An 18665-nucleotide genomic window follows, 5' to 3' on the forward strand; every position below is an offset into this window, starting at 1 on the left:
ATACCCAGGAGTGGGACTGCTGGATCAAATGGTAAGTCTATTTTCAGTCTTTTAAGGAATCTTCATACTGTTTTCCATAATGGCTACACCAAACTACATTCCCACCAACAGTGTAGGAGGGTTCCCTTTTCTCCATAACCTCTCCAGCATTTATTGTTTGTGGACTCTTGAATGATGGCCTCACCATTGTGAGGTGATACCTCATTGTAGTTTTGATCTGTATTTCTCTGATAATTAGCAATATTGAGCATTTTTTCATGTGCTTATTGGCCATTTGTATGTCTTCACTGGAGAACTGCTTGTTTAGATCTTCTGCCCATTTCTGGATTGGGCTGTTCTATTTCGTTAATGTTGTATCTATGAGATAATGGATGTTCACTAAACTTACTGTGGTAATCATTTCATATTGTAAGTAAATCATTATGCTGTACACTTTAACTTATACAGAGCTGTATGTGAATTATATGTCAATTAAACTGGAAAATAAGAGAACATTCCACCTAGTAATTGTACATGGAATGTTTACTAACATAGATCATATCCTGGACCATAAAGCAAGCCTTAATAAATACATCTAAAAGAACTCATAGTACACATAGTATGTTCTTTGACCACAATGGAATTAAACCAATAGTCAGTGATGCAAAGATATTTGGAAAATCCTAGAAAACTCACAATTAAACAAAACATTTCTAAATTACCCAAAACTTTCCTTGTATTCATCAGAGAGCTAAAGTCACAAAATAACCAAGTAGCCTGAATTCCAAGGATGGACAGATACATCCAAAGAAAAACAGGATGCCAGAAATGTGTCACCATGGCACAGCAAGAGGAAGATACCACTATTGTACAAGCAGCGAAGAAGAAATCAGCAATTTTTAAGAAATTGCTTAAGGCTGAGTATGGGATAACTTGACAGTATAAAACCCCTGGAAGTCCCAGATAATTCTGCACTCACTCAGACTCTTGCCACAGATCTCTACTGAGTACCCATGAGGATGACTAGAAACAGAGCAGGAGATCAAGAGCCTCTCTCAGTGGGGCAAGGAATTGGCTGCCACAGAGAAAAATGAACAAGGCCCGCCACCCTGCCCAGATCCTTCTCTTGCATAGACCAAAAGCTTTAAGCCACTGAGGAAAGGGAAGCAAATTCCATGCCTTGTTGCTGGAGAAGGGGGAAAACCCTCAATCCTTGGGAAGCAGAGTGATAAGAACAGTCCTGAGCCCAGAATCCTCTGTCAATAGGACTAGAAGAAGCACCCTACTGTGGGTGGTGGGAGAAGAAACTCTGAGAAAATCCTATCCCTGAGGCCCAAGCACACATATATCTACTTAAGACCAAAACTATACCACAACAACAAAGAACCTTTTCTACCCCCTTCTCCTCTACCAATCTTGAAAGCACTAAGTAAGAAGCAACACCAGTTTATTACCAAGGAGGGGCAAGAGTGAGGAGAGAAACCTCTCTGTGGAGCAGGCATGTAGAGTGGAGCACAAACACTGACAAAAAAACCTTTGACATTTCACCTCTATCCTAAGTATCAGGCAACATTAGAGGAATCTGAGGTCTCTAGTGCAATGAAGGTACTACAGCAAACTAAAAACTCAATCTCAGTTTAATTCCAGATTAGATTTGCTTAAATGCGTACATTAACAGCCACGTAAGAGGTGCACTCATTTACAGTATTTAAATTTAATTATGTAAGCTACTACTATTTTACAGGCAACCAAAAATTATGAGATATATCAAAAAGCAAGTAAGTAAAATAAAACAAACAAAAACCACATTAAAAACTTCTAGAGACACAGCAATCATCAAAGCCAAACTCAGAGATGACCCAGATGTTGGAGACAGAAAACAGGGGCTTCAAGGAAAATATTTTTAACTTAATGAAAATAAAAACATAATACATCAAAATTTGTGGAATGCTGGTAAAGAAGGGCATAGGAGAAAATTTGTAGCATTAAATGGTCATGTTAAAAAAAAGTCTAAAATCAATAATTTAAAAAGCCTCTGCTTTAAGAACCTAGAAAATGATGATCAAAGTAAGGATAAATCAAGTACAGAGAAGGAAATAAAGATAAGAGCAGAAATTGATGAAAGAGAAAACAGAAAAACACTAGAGAAAAATCAATGAAAGCAAATGTGTTTTATGAGAAGATCAATAAAACTGACATGGCTCTAGCCAGATTGAACACGACAAAAAGAGAGAAGACACAAACTACCACCATCAGGAATGAAAGAGATGACACATTATCACTTAGGTTATCTTACCAAAACTGACTCAAGAAAAAACAGAAAACAGAAATTACACTCTATTTATTTTTCAAATTTAATATTAAATTTTAAAATTTCCCAAAAGAAAACTCCAGGACAAGATGCTTCACTGGTGAATTCTATCAAACATTTACGGAAGAAAAAAATAATACCAATCTTAAATTCAGAAAATAGAGAAAGGGATCATTTCTTAATTCATTTTATGAAGCTAAACTAACCCAGATACTAAAAGCTGAGGAGAAACAAAACTTATCAGATCAATGTCCCTCACGAACACAGACATAAAACCCTCAACAAAATATAAGTAAATTAAATCCAACAATATATATAAAGTATAATATAAAATGTCCATATGGAGTTTATCGTAGGAATACAAGGTTGGCATAACATTAAAGTATCAATGAAATTCACTACATTTCAGAAAAATGTCATTGGTTCATCTCAATAGATACAGAAAAAAAGCACCTAACAAAATTCAACACCCTTCATAATAAACATTCTCAGCAAACCAGGAATAGAAGGAAACTTCTTCAAAGAGAAAAAACCCTCCCCCAAAAAAGAAACAAAATAAAACAAAACAAAAAAAAAACCTCTATAGCTAACATCACACTTATGGGTAAAATACTGAATGCTTTTCCTTCTAAGATTAGGAACTAAACAAGAATGTCCACAGGAAGTCTTAGCTAATAAGGCAAGAAAATAACATGATTGTGAACATAAAAATCCAAATGAACCTATGAGAGAACTACTGGAACTAATAATTTATCAAGGTCACAGAGTACAAGATTAAAACTCAACTGAATTTCTCTATACTAGCAATAAACAATTAGAGAATAAAAAATTTTTAACTATCATTCACAATAGCATCAAAAACAAAATACTTAGGAATTTAATAAAAGATGTAAAAGCCCTCTGAAATTTATAAAATATTGCTGAGAGAAAATAAAGACACCTAAATAAATGACGAGATATACAACATTCATAAATCAGAAGAGACTAACAAGACTCAGCAAATATTTAAAAACATTTAAAAAAAAGAAATTTAACTGGACTCAGTTTTTAAAAAAGCAGTGATATAAAAATTACTTTTGGTATAAGAGGAAATTTGAATGTACTTGAATAAATAGATATTACAGAATTACAGTAGATCTCCTTAGGAAAAAAATAACAGTATTGCTGTAATGCAGGAGAATGCCAAGAAGATGAATGCTGAGGTATTAAAGGGCAGTATCAGAGTTTTATTTTTAAATGATTCAAAAAAAGTTTATACACCCTTATGTAAACCAAGTGTGACAGCATGTTAACAACCAGTGAATCTAGAATGGAGGGAGGGCATATAGGTATCTATTTTGTTTGTTTTTGAATGCTTTTGTATATATGAAGATATTCAAAATAAAAATTAAAAAGTGAGTAGAAAAGATTTCAAAAATAAGGCATGAAGACCATTCTAGGCAGAGAGAATAGCACGAGCTAAAGGAGACAAAAATTTGTATACATCTTCCCCAGGTAAACTGCTGGCCAAGGAGAATGAGAGGTACATGGAGCAGACCTGGAACCAACATGCAGCTTGAAGCTAAAGACCAACTAAACCCTGTCTAGGTTAGCCAACCTCTGCCAACTTTCAGACTGAAGCAGGACCCACTCCAGTTGGAATGAGAATAAATGCTTATTATTATATACCAACAAGTTTTAGAGTGTTTTGTTGCAGAGCATCACTGTGGCAAAAGCTGACATATGGGGAAATAACTTAGTTTCAGAGTCAACAAATGATAGAATCAAAGTAATATGTTATTTATCATTCTACTGGCAGTGTGAGGTATAGCCAAGAATGAGTACAGAGGCTAGCAGTAGGGAAATGAATCAGGTAAAGATTCAGGGTTTCGAGATAATAAGAAAGAATGCCAAGGCTGTGATAGCTAATTGGATACAGAAAACAAGAGGAAGAGTCAAAAACAACTTCAAAATTTCAAGCCTGAGTGAGAAAAAGTGCTGGCAACACACACAAGTCAGGAAAAGAAGACTCTCTTGTGGGACAAGAGTAAGAGTAGGGAAGGATGAGAAGTTTGGTATTAAACATTTCATTAGTTTAAAATAATGGCAACACTGTTAAGTAGCTCAAGAGAAAGATTTGCCTCAAACACTAATTGAGAACCATTTTCCTTAAGAAAGACAATTAAAGCTGTGGTAGGAGGTGAGGGAAGGGTAAAGAGTAAAACAAAAAGGGCCAAAATACAGATACTTAGAGAGCTGTCACATTTAGGAGAAGAAAAATCAAACCACTGAAAGAAACAAAGTTTATCTAATTTACAAAGTAAAACCAGCTAAGTTTCCTATGGCATATAATAAAAATATTTATAATATTAAAGAAAATATCCCACACTAAACCAACTAAGAAACAATTGAAAAGGAACAAAAGGAATCATCTAGTAGAGGTATAAATCTACCAGATAATGTTTGTGTCCAAACAGGTGCTTAATAAACGTGAGATGACTGGATGGACAAATAAAATGAGTAAGAGATAAGTATATAATTCGTGCTTCTAAGGGCACTTTAAATTTTCACCAAAATGAAGATTTTATCTTAAAATCTACTCAGATTTCATGTTCCAAAAATAAAATGACAGTTATTACTATGGACCACTTATTAACATAAATGACAAACTGAAATTTTAAGAGTAATCATAGTTTAGGCATACAAAAATGGAGTTGGGCGGCCACTGAGGATCTGGTCTCAGAGACATCCCTGCACCACTGAGAACTTGAATTTTCTCTCAACTGTATCAAACGCAAGGCCACCACCAGTCATATCTAGAACAAAATCCACCAGCTACAACTTTACGGTCTCAGGGTCCTCACCCTGTAACTATGCAACCATTTAGGACCCCAACCAATCCTTGTTTAACAAACACTCTTACTTACTTCTTGCCAGCTCCAATTATAACTCTTGACAAACAACTTACGTAATAAATTGTGGCCTTACAGTTTTGGCCTATAAAAGCCTCCTTCATTTTGTAGTCTTGTAGAACACAACTCAAATGCTCCTTGAATCTGTGTCTACCAGGCTGTAGTCAGCAAACCCAAATAAATGCCTCTTTATTTCAATCGGGTCTTTGTTTATGAAATTTTGGTTAATATTATATATACATTATCTCAATCTTCCAAACAACCCTATGAAATAGTTACCATTATCATCATATAGGTGAATATACTAGGGCTTAGAGTTCAAGAAACTCAACCAAGGTCACAGCTAACAGAGCCAGAAATCTAACACAGGATCTTTAACATACATATATTCTTAACTCACTATATGACTATCTAATTTTATTACTTAATGTATGTTCACATATATATGAACATATAAATATAGGTATTTATAAATCTGTGCAATATATATTTGGAATATTTATATATTAAAAATGTTTATATAAAAAAACCACACATATCTATTTTTTTCCTTTTATAGATATATTTAAAATAATTTGTCATCAAGTACAACCAATGCTTGATCCTGTGGCCTACTGTTGAGGGTACAAATAACTCAGCTATAACAACAATAAAATATTATATTAATAATTATAATTATATAATTAATCATATATACACTATAGTTATATTAACAATTAATTATATGAATAATACTGCTTTTATTTTCAAAGACGACACTTCTAATCCCTCTATTCAGTGACAGAAATAATTTGAGCTCCTCTTTTTGCTATTTGATTCATTTACATCCATGGTCAGGGTATGTGTTTCAGAGAAACCAATCAGAGTAAAACTGCTACTCCTGGCTTTCAAATAAAATAAAGATACTTAGTTTATCTGTCAAGATCACAACCTTCATGCTAGAGCATGGGTCAGCAAACTACAGTCTGTGAGACAAATCCTGCTTACACACAGTTTTTATAAATAAAGTTTTATTAGAAAGCAGACATGCCCATCTATTTAAATTCTGGCTGCAGCATTAAAGAGTTGGGTAGTTGTAGCAGAAACCACATGGCTCACAAAGTATAAAATATTTACAGAAAGTTTGCAGACTCTTGTCCTAGAGTCAAACTCTTTCTACTAAAAAAGAAAATACACCTAATAATTACACACAAAAACTCATTGGTTTTTCCCTCTCTAGTATTCATGTTTATAAATATATACAGTAACTTTTAAAAAATGTTTATGCTTATTTCACTTTTTTCCCTTAATGGAGGCGCTGGGGATTGAACCCAGATCTCTTGCATGCTAAGCATGTGCTCTATCACTGAGCTATACCCCCACCCCCTACACTAACATTTATATTACACTGAATGCTAAAAAAATTTAGTGACTCTTGTAGAAAATGATTCATGTCCCACTGAATTTTGATATATATTTTTAACTTAAATATTTTATATTTTAAAAGGTAAACTGCAATTTCCTTCACCAACAGCAACCAGTGTTTGCAGTTTATATATCCTGCAGATATATGTTTTTGAAAAGAAATGCTATGTTAGAACAAAAACTTAAGAATTTGGAAACCACGTTTGGTTCAGCAACAGACAGATTTCAAAGTTGGACTTCAGAGGAAATGATGGCTGATAGTTAATTCAGTCACAACAATTTAATTATTAAAGATCAATTAGTTTACAATTAATAGGGAAATTAGGCACTGAACAGAATATTGATCCAAAAGACCTGGATACAGATTTACATATAAAATTGTTTCAAAATATATATAAAAATACACTTGTAGGTAAGATTGACAAGACATTATTTTCTCCAGAAAGTCTTCCTTAATTCTTAATTCTGAGTTATGCACCCTCCTGCTGTTTTCACAGCACTCTTCATTTTCCTTAATCTAGTACTTACCATGCTATATCATAAATGAGTATTTACTTGTATATATGCAACTGCTCTACATTTTAAATCTTAACAAGGGCAGAAATCACATCTTTTCCTTATCATTGCATCACTAATATTTAATACCATGATAAGCACATAGTAGGCACTCAGTATTTGTAAAATGAATAAAAAAGAAATCACATCGTAGAAGTTCAAAACAACCTATACATTCAGTATTACTGTCTAAAATCTACAAAATAAAATCTACATATTTTTTATCATAACACTTTTTACATTTTAATTATAGTTTAGTATTGTGGTTTATAAACCTGAGTTCAGAGGTGGTATATGGTAAGCATATATTTGTTTTATCAGTAACTATATATGTGTCTTATATATGTCCCTTGCAAAACAAGAGAGTTTGAAAATCACTGACTTAGAAGATTAGCATGATACATAGAAATTAGGCTAGACAGGACCAAGTAAGTCTTTTCTTTCAGCATCTCTATAATGTGCTGTGTGAAAAATCTAAACTACTAAGTAGCCCAATTTCTTGCCAGCAAACTCACTTATCTGGTAATAAATCCATTCCTGACAGCAGGTACCAAAGTTATCTTTCTTGTGATGCGATTTGGAGCACTGGGAATGATTTATAATTCAAAAGCTTTCCAAAGGACATGACATAAGGGAGGAACAAGTCATTCATATATCCTGAAATGATCAAGCAGCAGAATCTAGTTCTCTAGTTCCTAATCCTGCTCCAGGATTAGATCAAGAAGGAAATTGAAGAAACCTCTAATTCTTAACCATGGAGCAGAGAGAAGGAATGTATACAGCTGTCAGATATAAGGTGTCTCAAAAAACAAAAAAGTCTTTGATGAGTAACTTAGGTTTCACTAAACACAAAAATGAATCATCCCTGAAAGTTAATAACCAAGGGTATCTATATATGACAGATTATAACACCAAATAGTTTTCTCCAATGTAAGGGATAGAAGAAAGTAAGTGATTACTAGGACTCCTAGTAAGGGATGCTTAAGAAACTGACACCATTATCATCCTCCTTTTGAATACATAACAACTTCAAATAAGAGCACTTTCAAAAAAAAAAAAAAAAAAAAAAAGGCTGTTTCCTTATAACCAAATAAATCAAGTTAAAAGTAGTTTCCCATCCAAATGGTGGTGGTGATAAAAATCACCGCTTTATGAATGTATAATAATTATATATATTATATAACCTAAACAATACAATCCTGGGAAACCATTGGGCCAGTATTTCAATCCTTATTTTACAGATAATTCCCCATTTGCATATGTGATAAAGAGAAAGACTTGTTCAAAACCACACTGATAGGAAGCAGTACTGATGGAGTTAGAATCATCGTCTTTTTAACAATACACTGCTATTTGCAATTATGGAAGTTATAAACCTCTAGATCTAGGGGCATAAACTAAAAGGAAATTCCCTTTTAAACATGTTGTATTACTGTATCTGCTGTAGAAGTACATTAGAAACAGCAGGGAAAGTAGATTTGGTTTGTATTTCAACTCTGCTACTTACTGGTTTATGACCTTTGATACTCAGATTAAGGGGCAAAATATTAACTATAAAGAATTTTAAAAAGTTAAATGAGAAATACATGTCACGTGCTCACATGAATTAATGTAAATGGAAGTTCCAATCTTGGCCACTGTTAGATTATTTTCCCTTCCCTTTTTTACCGAGTAAAAAATTAGGATTCCAGTTCTAGCAATGGCTCCAACAAAAAGGTCTCTGAAGATGGAACCCTACAGGGTTCTTCTCAGTACAGGGTTCTCCTGAGGCTTCTGAGCTAGACACATAAATTACTTGCTCAAGTTCTGTGTGTAATTATGAAAGACAAAAGGTTCAATTTCCTCCCCTTCACTTGTGGGGAAAGACACAGCTAAGGGAAAAAAAAAAAATTTCAGGTGGTAATAAAGATAAGCAGATAAAGAAGAGGTAGAGGGTGTGAATATTTGAGAATAGGGTCTTTCTGACAAAGGAAGGTTGACTGAAGTAGTAGGAAAAGAGAATCGAAATGGAAAAAAAAAAACTCATCAAGTTCTTAAATCCTAGACAAAAAACATACAAAAAGTAGAGACTCATCCAATGAAGACAGAAGATCTTCCTAACAGCACTTTACAGCAGAATCCAGTTAACCCTAAAATGCTGCAAGAAAGCCTTAGATTGGGAAAGGTAAACATAAGAATGATGTGTTTCCGTAAAAAGGAAATGACTATCCTATCTTCAGTTATAATAAGAGAAATGACTTGTTTTTCTAGAAATCCTGGACACACTAAAAAGAAAAGAAAAAAGTTCAAGAAGTTATGTAGTTAAGAAAGTACCCAGAAACTTCATTAAAAGAATAAAAAGGAAAAAAAAATACATAAGGGCTCTTTCTTGCAGAGAACAAACAGAAGGACCATCTCATTGATCCCTTATCATTTACCTTAGTACCAGGCAAGAAGTGTGTGAAAATGCTAAAGAAGCTGATAAGGAGAGGAAATTAAAGATTAAAGAGTCATATGGGTTTTTCAGTCATTCTAGAGACTAGAAACATGCTTCTTCTCCCTTAGGTCATGTCTCCCAAAACAGCATCTCAAAAATACCAAATGGCATAACAGAGATATACCTACCAGCTGTCAGGGATGACTCAAATCCATTTTTAATGAAACAGCTGAGATTCTACTTCTTCATATAATTTTGAAATGCTACTAGTGTAAAGGGTACTATTTTTTTCCACTGGGAAGAAGGGCAGGAAGAAGGGCAGGAAAGAACAATAGGCAAATTAATGAATTATATATGGTTCCAATTTCCAGTTAGTCATCTGTTTCAAATGAAATGTTCTACTTTGATTGAAGTCATTAGCACCCAATAGCAAAAAGAACATGAGTTTAAATGTTCATAATCACAACTAGGATGCAGTCTCTTTCATACGATAACCACTTATAAATAACAAAAAACATATTATTTAAACTAACAAATCATGTTCTTTAGAAAAAAAAATGCAGAATTCTAATTCATTAGTATGCTATTGTTCTGCCCAACTATAGGCAAGCTATCAAAGTCAAATAAGACCAAAGCTCCAAAGTATAGAGATATATTATTTCCTTTTAAAGGAAAATTTAAATAACTTAATTCTTGTCTCTTTTATGCCACTCTAAATCAGTAATATATTCATGTTAAAACAAACATCATCAATCTGTTAGTGGCAACAGAGAAAAAGGAAAATAAAGGAACTATTGGACATACCCTATGTAATATTTCTAAAACCTTTAGTGCAGTATGAAGAAAACTGTTGAAAATTCTTCCTTCAGAAGGGGGAATGCCGATCTTGTAGAGCTTCAAAAGATGTACCACAACCTCCTTAAAAAGCTCTACAATCTTGAGGAATAGTGGAGGTTCAAGTGCTGACCACCAGTTTTCTGTTATTAAAGGGTGAACATACAAATAAAATAAAATTTTTTTTAAAAAAATCACAATTTTCAAAATCAAGCTGACTTTTCTTCTAAACCAGTGGCTTTTGGTCTTTGAAAATCTCAGAAAGATATATATAATACAACATTTTGCATAACATTTCTAGAGTTTATAGATACCACTCCACCTTCAAGTTAAAGAATATGGTTCTAAAAACTCTTAAAAGCAAGAATAAAGTAAGCATAAAGTCTACTGAATTTATATTATTGGTTTCCTCAATTACATTAAAAACTTACCACCACACCTAGTATTAAAACCAGCTATTAAAAAGTGCTTTGGAGATTAGAATTTTAATTTTTAAACAAAACACTTTAAAGCTGTTTTGCTCTAATATTTAGATATCTTTCCAAGTTCTATCTTTAATCTTACACAAAGTTGAAATATGTTGAAGCACTAACTTTAAAATGCAAGGTACTCCTGAAAATCAAATATAGAAACTGAACAATGTAAAGTATACCCTCCTTCCCCACATTCACTATTTGTAGTTATTAACTACAAATGGCAATCCTATAAAGCAGACAGCAAGGAATAAAAAAATCTTCTGACAACAGGGAAGCAACACTCTTTTGAGTCCCTACTTGACTCTTCTAACCACCAGCTAATTCCCTCAGATTCCAGGATTCTACTCTTGCTTCTTGCTTCCTCTGCTTACCCTTAGCCTAAAACTTCTTATACTGATTTTATTACTTCTATGTAATTTTACATACCTAACAAATACTTCTAGGAAAAAGAGCACTGGGTTAAGTGTAGCAAGCAAACTACAACAGCTAGGAGATAGAGGTGAAACCTATAAAGTTAGAAAAATTAAAGTGAGTAAAGTTTAGGCCAAGAAACCAGAGCAGATAGAGACTGAACTGTAAGATCAGATAACAGTGGAATCTTCACCTACTTGCAGAGAAACCAAATCAAACATCAGAAAACTAGCAAGTGAGGGAAATACAAGGCAAAGGGTTAACAGAGTTTAAGGAGGATTTAATACCCATGTCTGTTCAGTTTTCATTGTTTCTCCTCCTTTACTTCTTTATAGTAAGATCACTCTGGAGGAGATCAGGAAGGCGAATACGAAAAAGTTTTCATCTTTCCTGATACTGTCTCTACTGTTGTGTTCAAGTAAAATTTTAATACCTAACATACTTTGCTTCCAACAACTCTAATCACTAGCATCAGATGACTAGAAAATAACAACAAAATGAAAAACAGGTTTATCTTTCCCTAAGACAATGTCAAATGAGCAGGGTAGCAGAATTTCAAAGAGCAAAAAACTAAGAATTTATGAGCATTTTCATTTAAAGAGAAAAAGTTATAAAGGAAAAAAATATTAAAGTTCTTACCAAGTACTTTCAGTGGTGCCTTTTCTAGGTTAACAAGGGCTGTACCAAAGGGAATTGCTATTGTGGTGAAATTGTTGGAATCACTCATCAGGGGACATTCTGGTAGAGTAAGATAAAATCTCAATGCTTCAACATCAGGTAAGGAGCTAGTCAGTTTAGGAATAAGATTCTTTTCCAAACTAGCTGCCACCTATAGTTTGACAAAAAACAAAAACCTACTTCATTTAAAATGAATGTATATTCCAAAAACAAGAAAGAAAATCTTATACTACAGCAAACATGAAATGGAAAAAATAAAAAAGGAAGCCACCTTACAATGAATCAATGAATGCTGTTTGAAGGACAAAGAAAATTAATGGCTGAGCATTGCTAAGAGAATTTTTAAAATCTTATGTACAAGTCTCAATTTAAACTCTCTATATCTATAGCTATATAAAGACTTAATCAATATGGTAATGGTAAGTAATTAAGGGTCTGCTCTGAACATCTGGGAAGACTTCTAGATATATGACAGCTAAATTACAAATGCTTTAAAACAACCTGATTTTAATTCTTACATTAGTATATTAAATAACATTATACAAAGCACAACATAATGAATGTATGAAACTGTAATTAAGTTACAAACATAAAAAGTAACATGGAATAAAAAACTCAACAGCCTACATAATGTAAATATAAAATAGTTGAAAAACAAACCTGCTGAGATATATGAGGATGATCAGGTTGTATAAGTTTGTGGAATAAAAGCCTAGCAGCATTCATATCAACCCCTGAAAATTTGGTGCCCGTTCTATAGTGATCATCGTTGCTATTTTAAAAAAAAATGAGGAAGAGAAAATAATAAAATATAACTTTAAAATTATTTCACTTCTTATTTGATATGACATTTTTATTTAATATAATAAATTTGGAAAATTCAGCATTCAAAAAAAATTGTCACTTACCTAACAGCTAAAAAACTTCCATTCAGACAGCCAGACGAAGAAAACGTTCCATCTATCTCGCTAAAAGAAATTTAAAAATCCCCAAATCACAAAATGAGAAATCTAATTGTTCACCTTTCCAATAAAAATTAAAATCAATATTTAAACTAATATTTAATACTATAGAGCATTCCACTAACCAACATTGAGAAGTCAGAATTCTATAAATGACTAAGATTGAATAATTTTTGATAAAATATTATTGTTTACTCTAGACACTCTCAAATGTTACTACCATTTAATTCATCAAATAAATCTGATGTTTCTAAAAAAATTTTTTTTTATATCAACATGCACATTTAATTTTCTTAATTCCACATTGTGGTAAATCTAACCTGGGATGTTAATTTTTCTGAAGATTACTCTTTGAGCTTTTAAGAAAAATTTTAGTTTAGGAAAACAATCTGGAATTTAAAAAATGGCTGATCAGATATAGCCCCTCATCCCAAATACCTATACCTTCAATAATGACAAAAAATCTTTTAAGTACTAAACAAGTCTATCCGTAAGCAAAATATTCAAGAAGCAATACTCGAATCTTCTAGGGAATATAAAAGTTAAAAGACAGTGACCTGACCACTATGAAGCTAGAAGGAACATACTGCAAACCCAATCCTAAAGTGGCTATATTCAGTACTTTATCAGAAAGAACTATAATTTATATAAATTTAATTGAGAGATCTCTTAAAATATTCATTATTATAGAAATTCTAGACATTTAAACTTTTGTATATAAACCATTCAGTAAGTGATATTTAATGAAATACTTATTTAAATAAAAACTCCAAGTACAGTTCCTCTACCATTGAGGACTTGAGAGATTATGTTTGTCTTAGTACAGACAAAATACTTTTCTTACTTGGCTATCTCTACAGGAAATCTTCCAGAGGGGTAGCTCAGCCATTTTTGAATTAGGGCTTCATTCACAGTCCAGATTTGCTTTGAAGGATCAGGACATCTAAAGTCATCTGGTGGCCTACAGTTCTAAATGTTACATAAGTAGATTAGTCAGAGGAAAGAGATATACCTAACTTACAGCAAGGTACACTTCCACTATGTATTCAGTATTTTTCCAACAGAATTTAATCTCTACTAGACACCTGAAACAAAAACTAATCAAATGGATCAGAAAAGTTCTGTCCACGAGAAAAAATCAAGGCAATTACTTTGTAACATATAAAGAGCATTAATATGGTTTTAAAAAATTCAATTCTTATTTGAGCTTAGTAATTATTTATATGATTACTATTACCTGGAGATTCGAGTAATGTGAAAAGCTTTGATCTCCACCTGAGAAAATTCTTTTTACACAGAAATATTCTTCAGAATCTGTAATAAAAATAAAATGAAAAAAAATTCAAGATTTATATGCATTTATCAGAGCATCAAGTATGCTCCTGGATTTTCTTTTACTCCTCTAACTTTATTAGACCTCCCAGTCATGTGCTCAATGACATAAAATGACTTGGGATGTTCTGATTGCTATGGAGATGAGACTGACAGAGTGACGAAAATTAAATGATTCTACAAGCACATCTGGTTAAGTTTTTACAAGTCTTTCTTTTGGCCTGCAGACACAAAAAAATCCATTTTCTAGTCCATATCTTTATCATCTCAATATATCCTAAACTGAAGATGATGTAAAAACTGAATGAAAGTGTAAAAGACAGCTCAAAAGAAAATAAAAATTCAGAATATTCATTTTTTAAAAGAATGACAAGCATATGTTAAATCTTTTTGAATAATACAAAATTCATAATGCAAAATTACCTTCTTTTTCAATACAGCTGTGCAAAAGATGACACACACACCTTTATCAATATTTATCAATAACACCCAAATCAGGTCCAAAAATACAAAAATTAGTAAGCAAATTTAGTAGAAAATACTCAAAGATACCTTTCCAAAAAGCTATTCAAAGCCTCTTCCTTTTTCTTTGCCTCTGTGCCTCAAAAATACTGTTGGGCTAGTATTCAGAGGTACCACATAACAAAACACCAAAGCTCCACACTGTAACTTAAGGCTAGTTGTTTCCAAATATAACCCATTTCTGTCACCCTACTCCTGACCCTCTACTCTTTAGGTGACTAATTCTTCACCTTGTATTATTTGTCACCATTACTGCTACAAAAGTATAAATTCTTAAGGAAGGGACCACATCTTAATTTCCTTGATCATTCCCTACTACCAAGCACAATTTTTATTTGCAAAAGAACTCAGTAAATATTTAATAATATAAAAAAAAATTAACGAGCTTAGGAAATACTAAGAGCTTCAGAGACCAGAACATTAATATAACCAAATTTTCCACAACAAGAATGCTCCAAGGTCAAACAGTAAAAGGGTAAATCTAAAATATTAAACCAATCATTCACCTTAAAATCTTTTCTCTACATCATTCTCACAAGTCTACTTGAAATCGTGTACTTCCTTAAGATTTAGCAGGATGTTATTAATTTGTTCCTAAAATGTGATTTTGCCCTCTTAAAATTTAAATAAGCATCAGGTAGATGAATGACTAATCTACAGTACATGAATGAATTTCTGTGGGCTGTGAGTAAGGCACCAAAAATTGTTTTCCTTAATTTCCTTTTAATTACTACTCTAAAAAAGTCTGTGAAACCTAGTCATTTGTCCTACATAGCTTTCTGTAGACTGGATTTTGCTGATTGTATCCTCGAGGTTTCTCCTAACATTTTCTTGATCTTCTGTATTTCCTGTAAATTGGTAGCTGGATCTAAAGAGGCTTTCGTTAGATTAGTCAATTATTTTGACAAAACTATTACATGGTGGTGAAAGGGGTTGTTCTTCCATCAGGAAGCATTAAATACGTAGTTGAGTTCCTTTTTTGTGTTGTTAGTAACCACTGATGCCCAATACTTAGACCCGTTAATTCACTGTGGGTTGAAACATGATATGCTAACATTACTTCGTCATCTGGTAGTTGGACCATTAGCTTACCCCTATCTACTACATAGTTCATTATCCTGTAATAGGAAAGATTAATGCTTGATCTTTTCTACTTACTATCACTTTGCTTTTTGGATCTGCATTTCTTTGACAATAATTTTTACATGTTTTTTAAGTAACATGGATTTCCTCATTGAGAATTTCCATTAATTTCCTTTATCTATTACATGTCTAAATGTTTGTCTTATTTACTTATTAGGTGTTTTACTGTTTTTCTCACCAATATGTATGAGCACTTTGGATATTCAGCCTACTACTAACATCAGGTTATATTCAATATAAATATTCTTCCTAAATAATTATTTAATTCTGACTCATTTTTCTTTTTCCATTAAATCAAATGTATTTATCTCATTCTTTTTGACTTTCATTGCTATGAAACTTTCATGCTGAGAAAGGTTTCTCTCATCCTCAAATCATAGAATTACACTCTTGTAAGAATTTTTTTTTACATTTAACTCTTTAATCCATCTATAACTTCTTTTAGTGATACTGTTAGGTTAGGATCTAAACTGACCTTCTCCTTCCAATTTTCATTTGTTGAGTAATTCTTTCCTCTTATGCACATATTAGTGATGCCTTGTTTTAAAGTTATAAAAAGGCACTATCCCTCTTCCACCTTATAACACAACACTAAACAACTCTGGCACCCTTTTCTATCCCAAAAGTTTTCTCAAAGTTCTTCTCAACATATAACTCCAAGAGCCACTGTCAATCAAATGGAGTTTAAATTTGAAACAAAACCTATATACACTGCCAATACAGGGATTTTTACCCTGGATCTCTATTAAGTTATAATGACCCTAATGTCTATGCATATACCAATAATCTGATTTAACTGTTAAAGTTTTATAATATAAGTTGTCATATATAGGAGGGCTAGTTCACTTTCTCTTACTCTCTACAAAATACATTGTCAGGAAAAATTGTGAAGACTTTGAAATAGGCCACCTCCCTCAACCTGTCCCATTTACTGAGTCTTGATGAGAGCACCATTTAGGAATATCTCTACCTAAATGTGTCTTTGAGCAATTTACAATTCTGTAAATCATACTTGTATTTAAGAATAAGACTGACAGAGATACAACTATGTATGTGCTCTTGGTTCTCAAGGAAAAGGAGTAGTTTTTGATGGTCTCTAGATCCCTTTACACACTTAGAACTTATTCAGGACAACAAAGGGTTTAAAAGCACTAATACATACCATTTTAGAATTTAAAAGCAAAAAATTTAAAAAACATTCATTGATTTATTTGAAGATGAGCAATAACAAATGCACTCCATGTTAACATACATAACATCTCAGCATTAATATGAAAGTCACTTTGACCTCATGAACCCTCTGAAACACCACCACTGTCCTTGAGCAACTGTCAGTTTGTTCCACAATATGAAAGAGCATAAATAAGACACAACACGGTAAGTAAATTGTATCTTCCTTGGTTTATACTTGACTCTGAAAGAAGCTATAAAATGTGTTAAAATCTTAGCAAAGTTCACTCAGTTTTAAAGAGTGTGCTCCCTGTGCTTTCACCTGTAATGTAAAATGTTATTTGTTACTTTTTGTGAAATCTGCCAGAGTGAAAATTCCATCTTACTAGAATAATTTTCTATGCTTTATGTTCATGTTTATTGTCTGTCTTTATTTTTTAATTTTTTTTTTTTTTTTTTTTTGGTGAGGGGAGGTAATTAGGTTTATTTACTTATTTATTTTTAGAGGAGGTACTGGGGATTGAACACAGGACCTCCTGCATGCTAAGCATGTGCTCTACAGCTTGAGCTATACCCTCCCCCTCCTTATCTTTCATAATTTAAGGGAGAAAAAAGAACAAAGACTCCTCACTTATGAACTAACTAAAGTTCTTTTCAATCACATTACCATTTACATTTATTTTGAAATGTTTTACTGTCACTTAGGTAAAATGGGTAACTAAGTAGTATTTCTCAAGTATCAATGACTATATCTTTTAATAAAGTATTCCAACCTCCTCTCACAACTTTGATTTTTCTCTTCCTGTTACAAGCTTAACTGTGTCTCCACAAAATCTGTATGTTGAAGCTGTAAGCCCCAGTACCTCAGAATATGACTGTATTTGGAGACAGAGCCTTTAGAAAGGTGATTAAAGTAAAATTAGGCTGTAGGGTGTGGCCCTGATCCAATATGCCTAGGGCCCCTTTAAGAATAGGAAGAGACACCAGCAATGCACACATCAAGAGAAAAGGCCATGTAAGGACACAGCAAGAAGGTAGCTAACTGCAAGCCAAGGAAAGATGGTTCAGAAGAAACCAAATCTGCTGACACTGTGATCTCGGGCTTTCAGCTTCCAGAACTGTGAGAAAATAAATTTCTGTTGTTTAAGCCAACCAGTTTGTGGTATTTTGTTATGGCAGCCGTGGCAATCTAACATACTTTCCCACATTAGATCCTAAACATAGAAAAATAAAACTCTCAAGATATCTTTTACGTGTTAGTGAAATATCTTTGAGATTTCCCAAAGAGGATGTGGAGAATCACAAAGATTTATTCTTTCAACATATAAGAACAGATGCTGAAAATAATCAGTTTGTTTGATGTGTTACTATTATAAAAGCTGCATGGGAAGAGTTGTCAAATCAGAAGATATTCAACCTTCTCTAGGTTAAATTAATATGGTAAAATGTAATTAATAAAACATTGCAAAAATTATTTATGTAAAGCTCCTGGATATTCATCAATGTTCTTGCTTTCTACATGTTTAAGTACGAAGGTAAACACTATTCAAAACTCTTACAAAACAGCTGTAAAGCTCTCCT

The 18665-nt window shown here is 32.8% G+C and overlaps 1 protein-coding gene across 7 annotated transcripts in view; it reads right to left on the bottom strand.

Annotated features, from left to right (window-relative positions):
• The window catches only part of HERC4 (HECT and RLD domain containing E3 ubiquitin protein ligase 4), a 130023-nt gene that overhangs the window by 48233 nt on the left and 63125 nt on the right, over positions 1 to 18665 (bottom strand). For all 7 annotated transcript variants that reach the window (XR_004323983.1, XM_032491506.1, XM_032491503.1 and 4 more), the window contains exons 9-14: positions 14155 to 14231; positions 13762 to 13886; positions 12864 to 12923; positions 12616 to 12727; positions 11917 to 12106; positions 10361 to 10533 (exon numbers count right to left, since the gene is read on the bottom strand). Coding sequence is in view for 6 of the 7 variants with exons in the window: in XM_032491506.1 (XP_032347397.1) it covers positions 10361 to 10533; positions 11917 to 12106; positions 12616 to 12727; positions 12864 to 12923; positions 13762 to 13886; positions 14155 to 14231 (737 nt within the window). In the remaining variant the exon portion in view is untranslated. The remainder of the gene's footprint in view (positions 1 to 10360; positions 10534 to 11916; positions 12107 to 12615; positions 12728 to 12863; positions 12924 to 13761; positions 13887 to 14154; positions 14232 to 18665) is intronic.

The sequence above is a fragment of the Camelus ferus genome, chromosome 11, assembly GCF_009834535.1.
Source record: "Camelus ferus isolate YT-003-E chromosome 11, BCGSAC_Cfer_1.0, whole genome shotgun sequence".
NCBI classification, from domain to species: Eukaryota; Metazoa; Chordata; class Mammalia; order Artiodactyla; family Camelidae; genus Camelus; species Camelus ferus.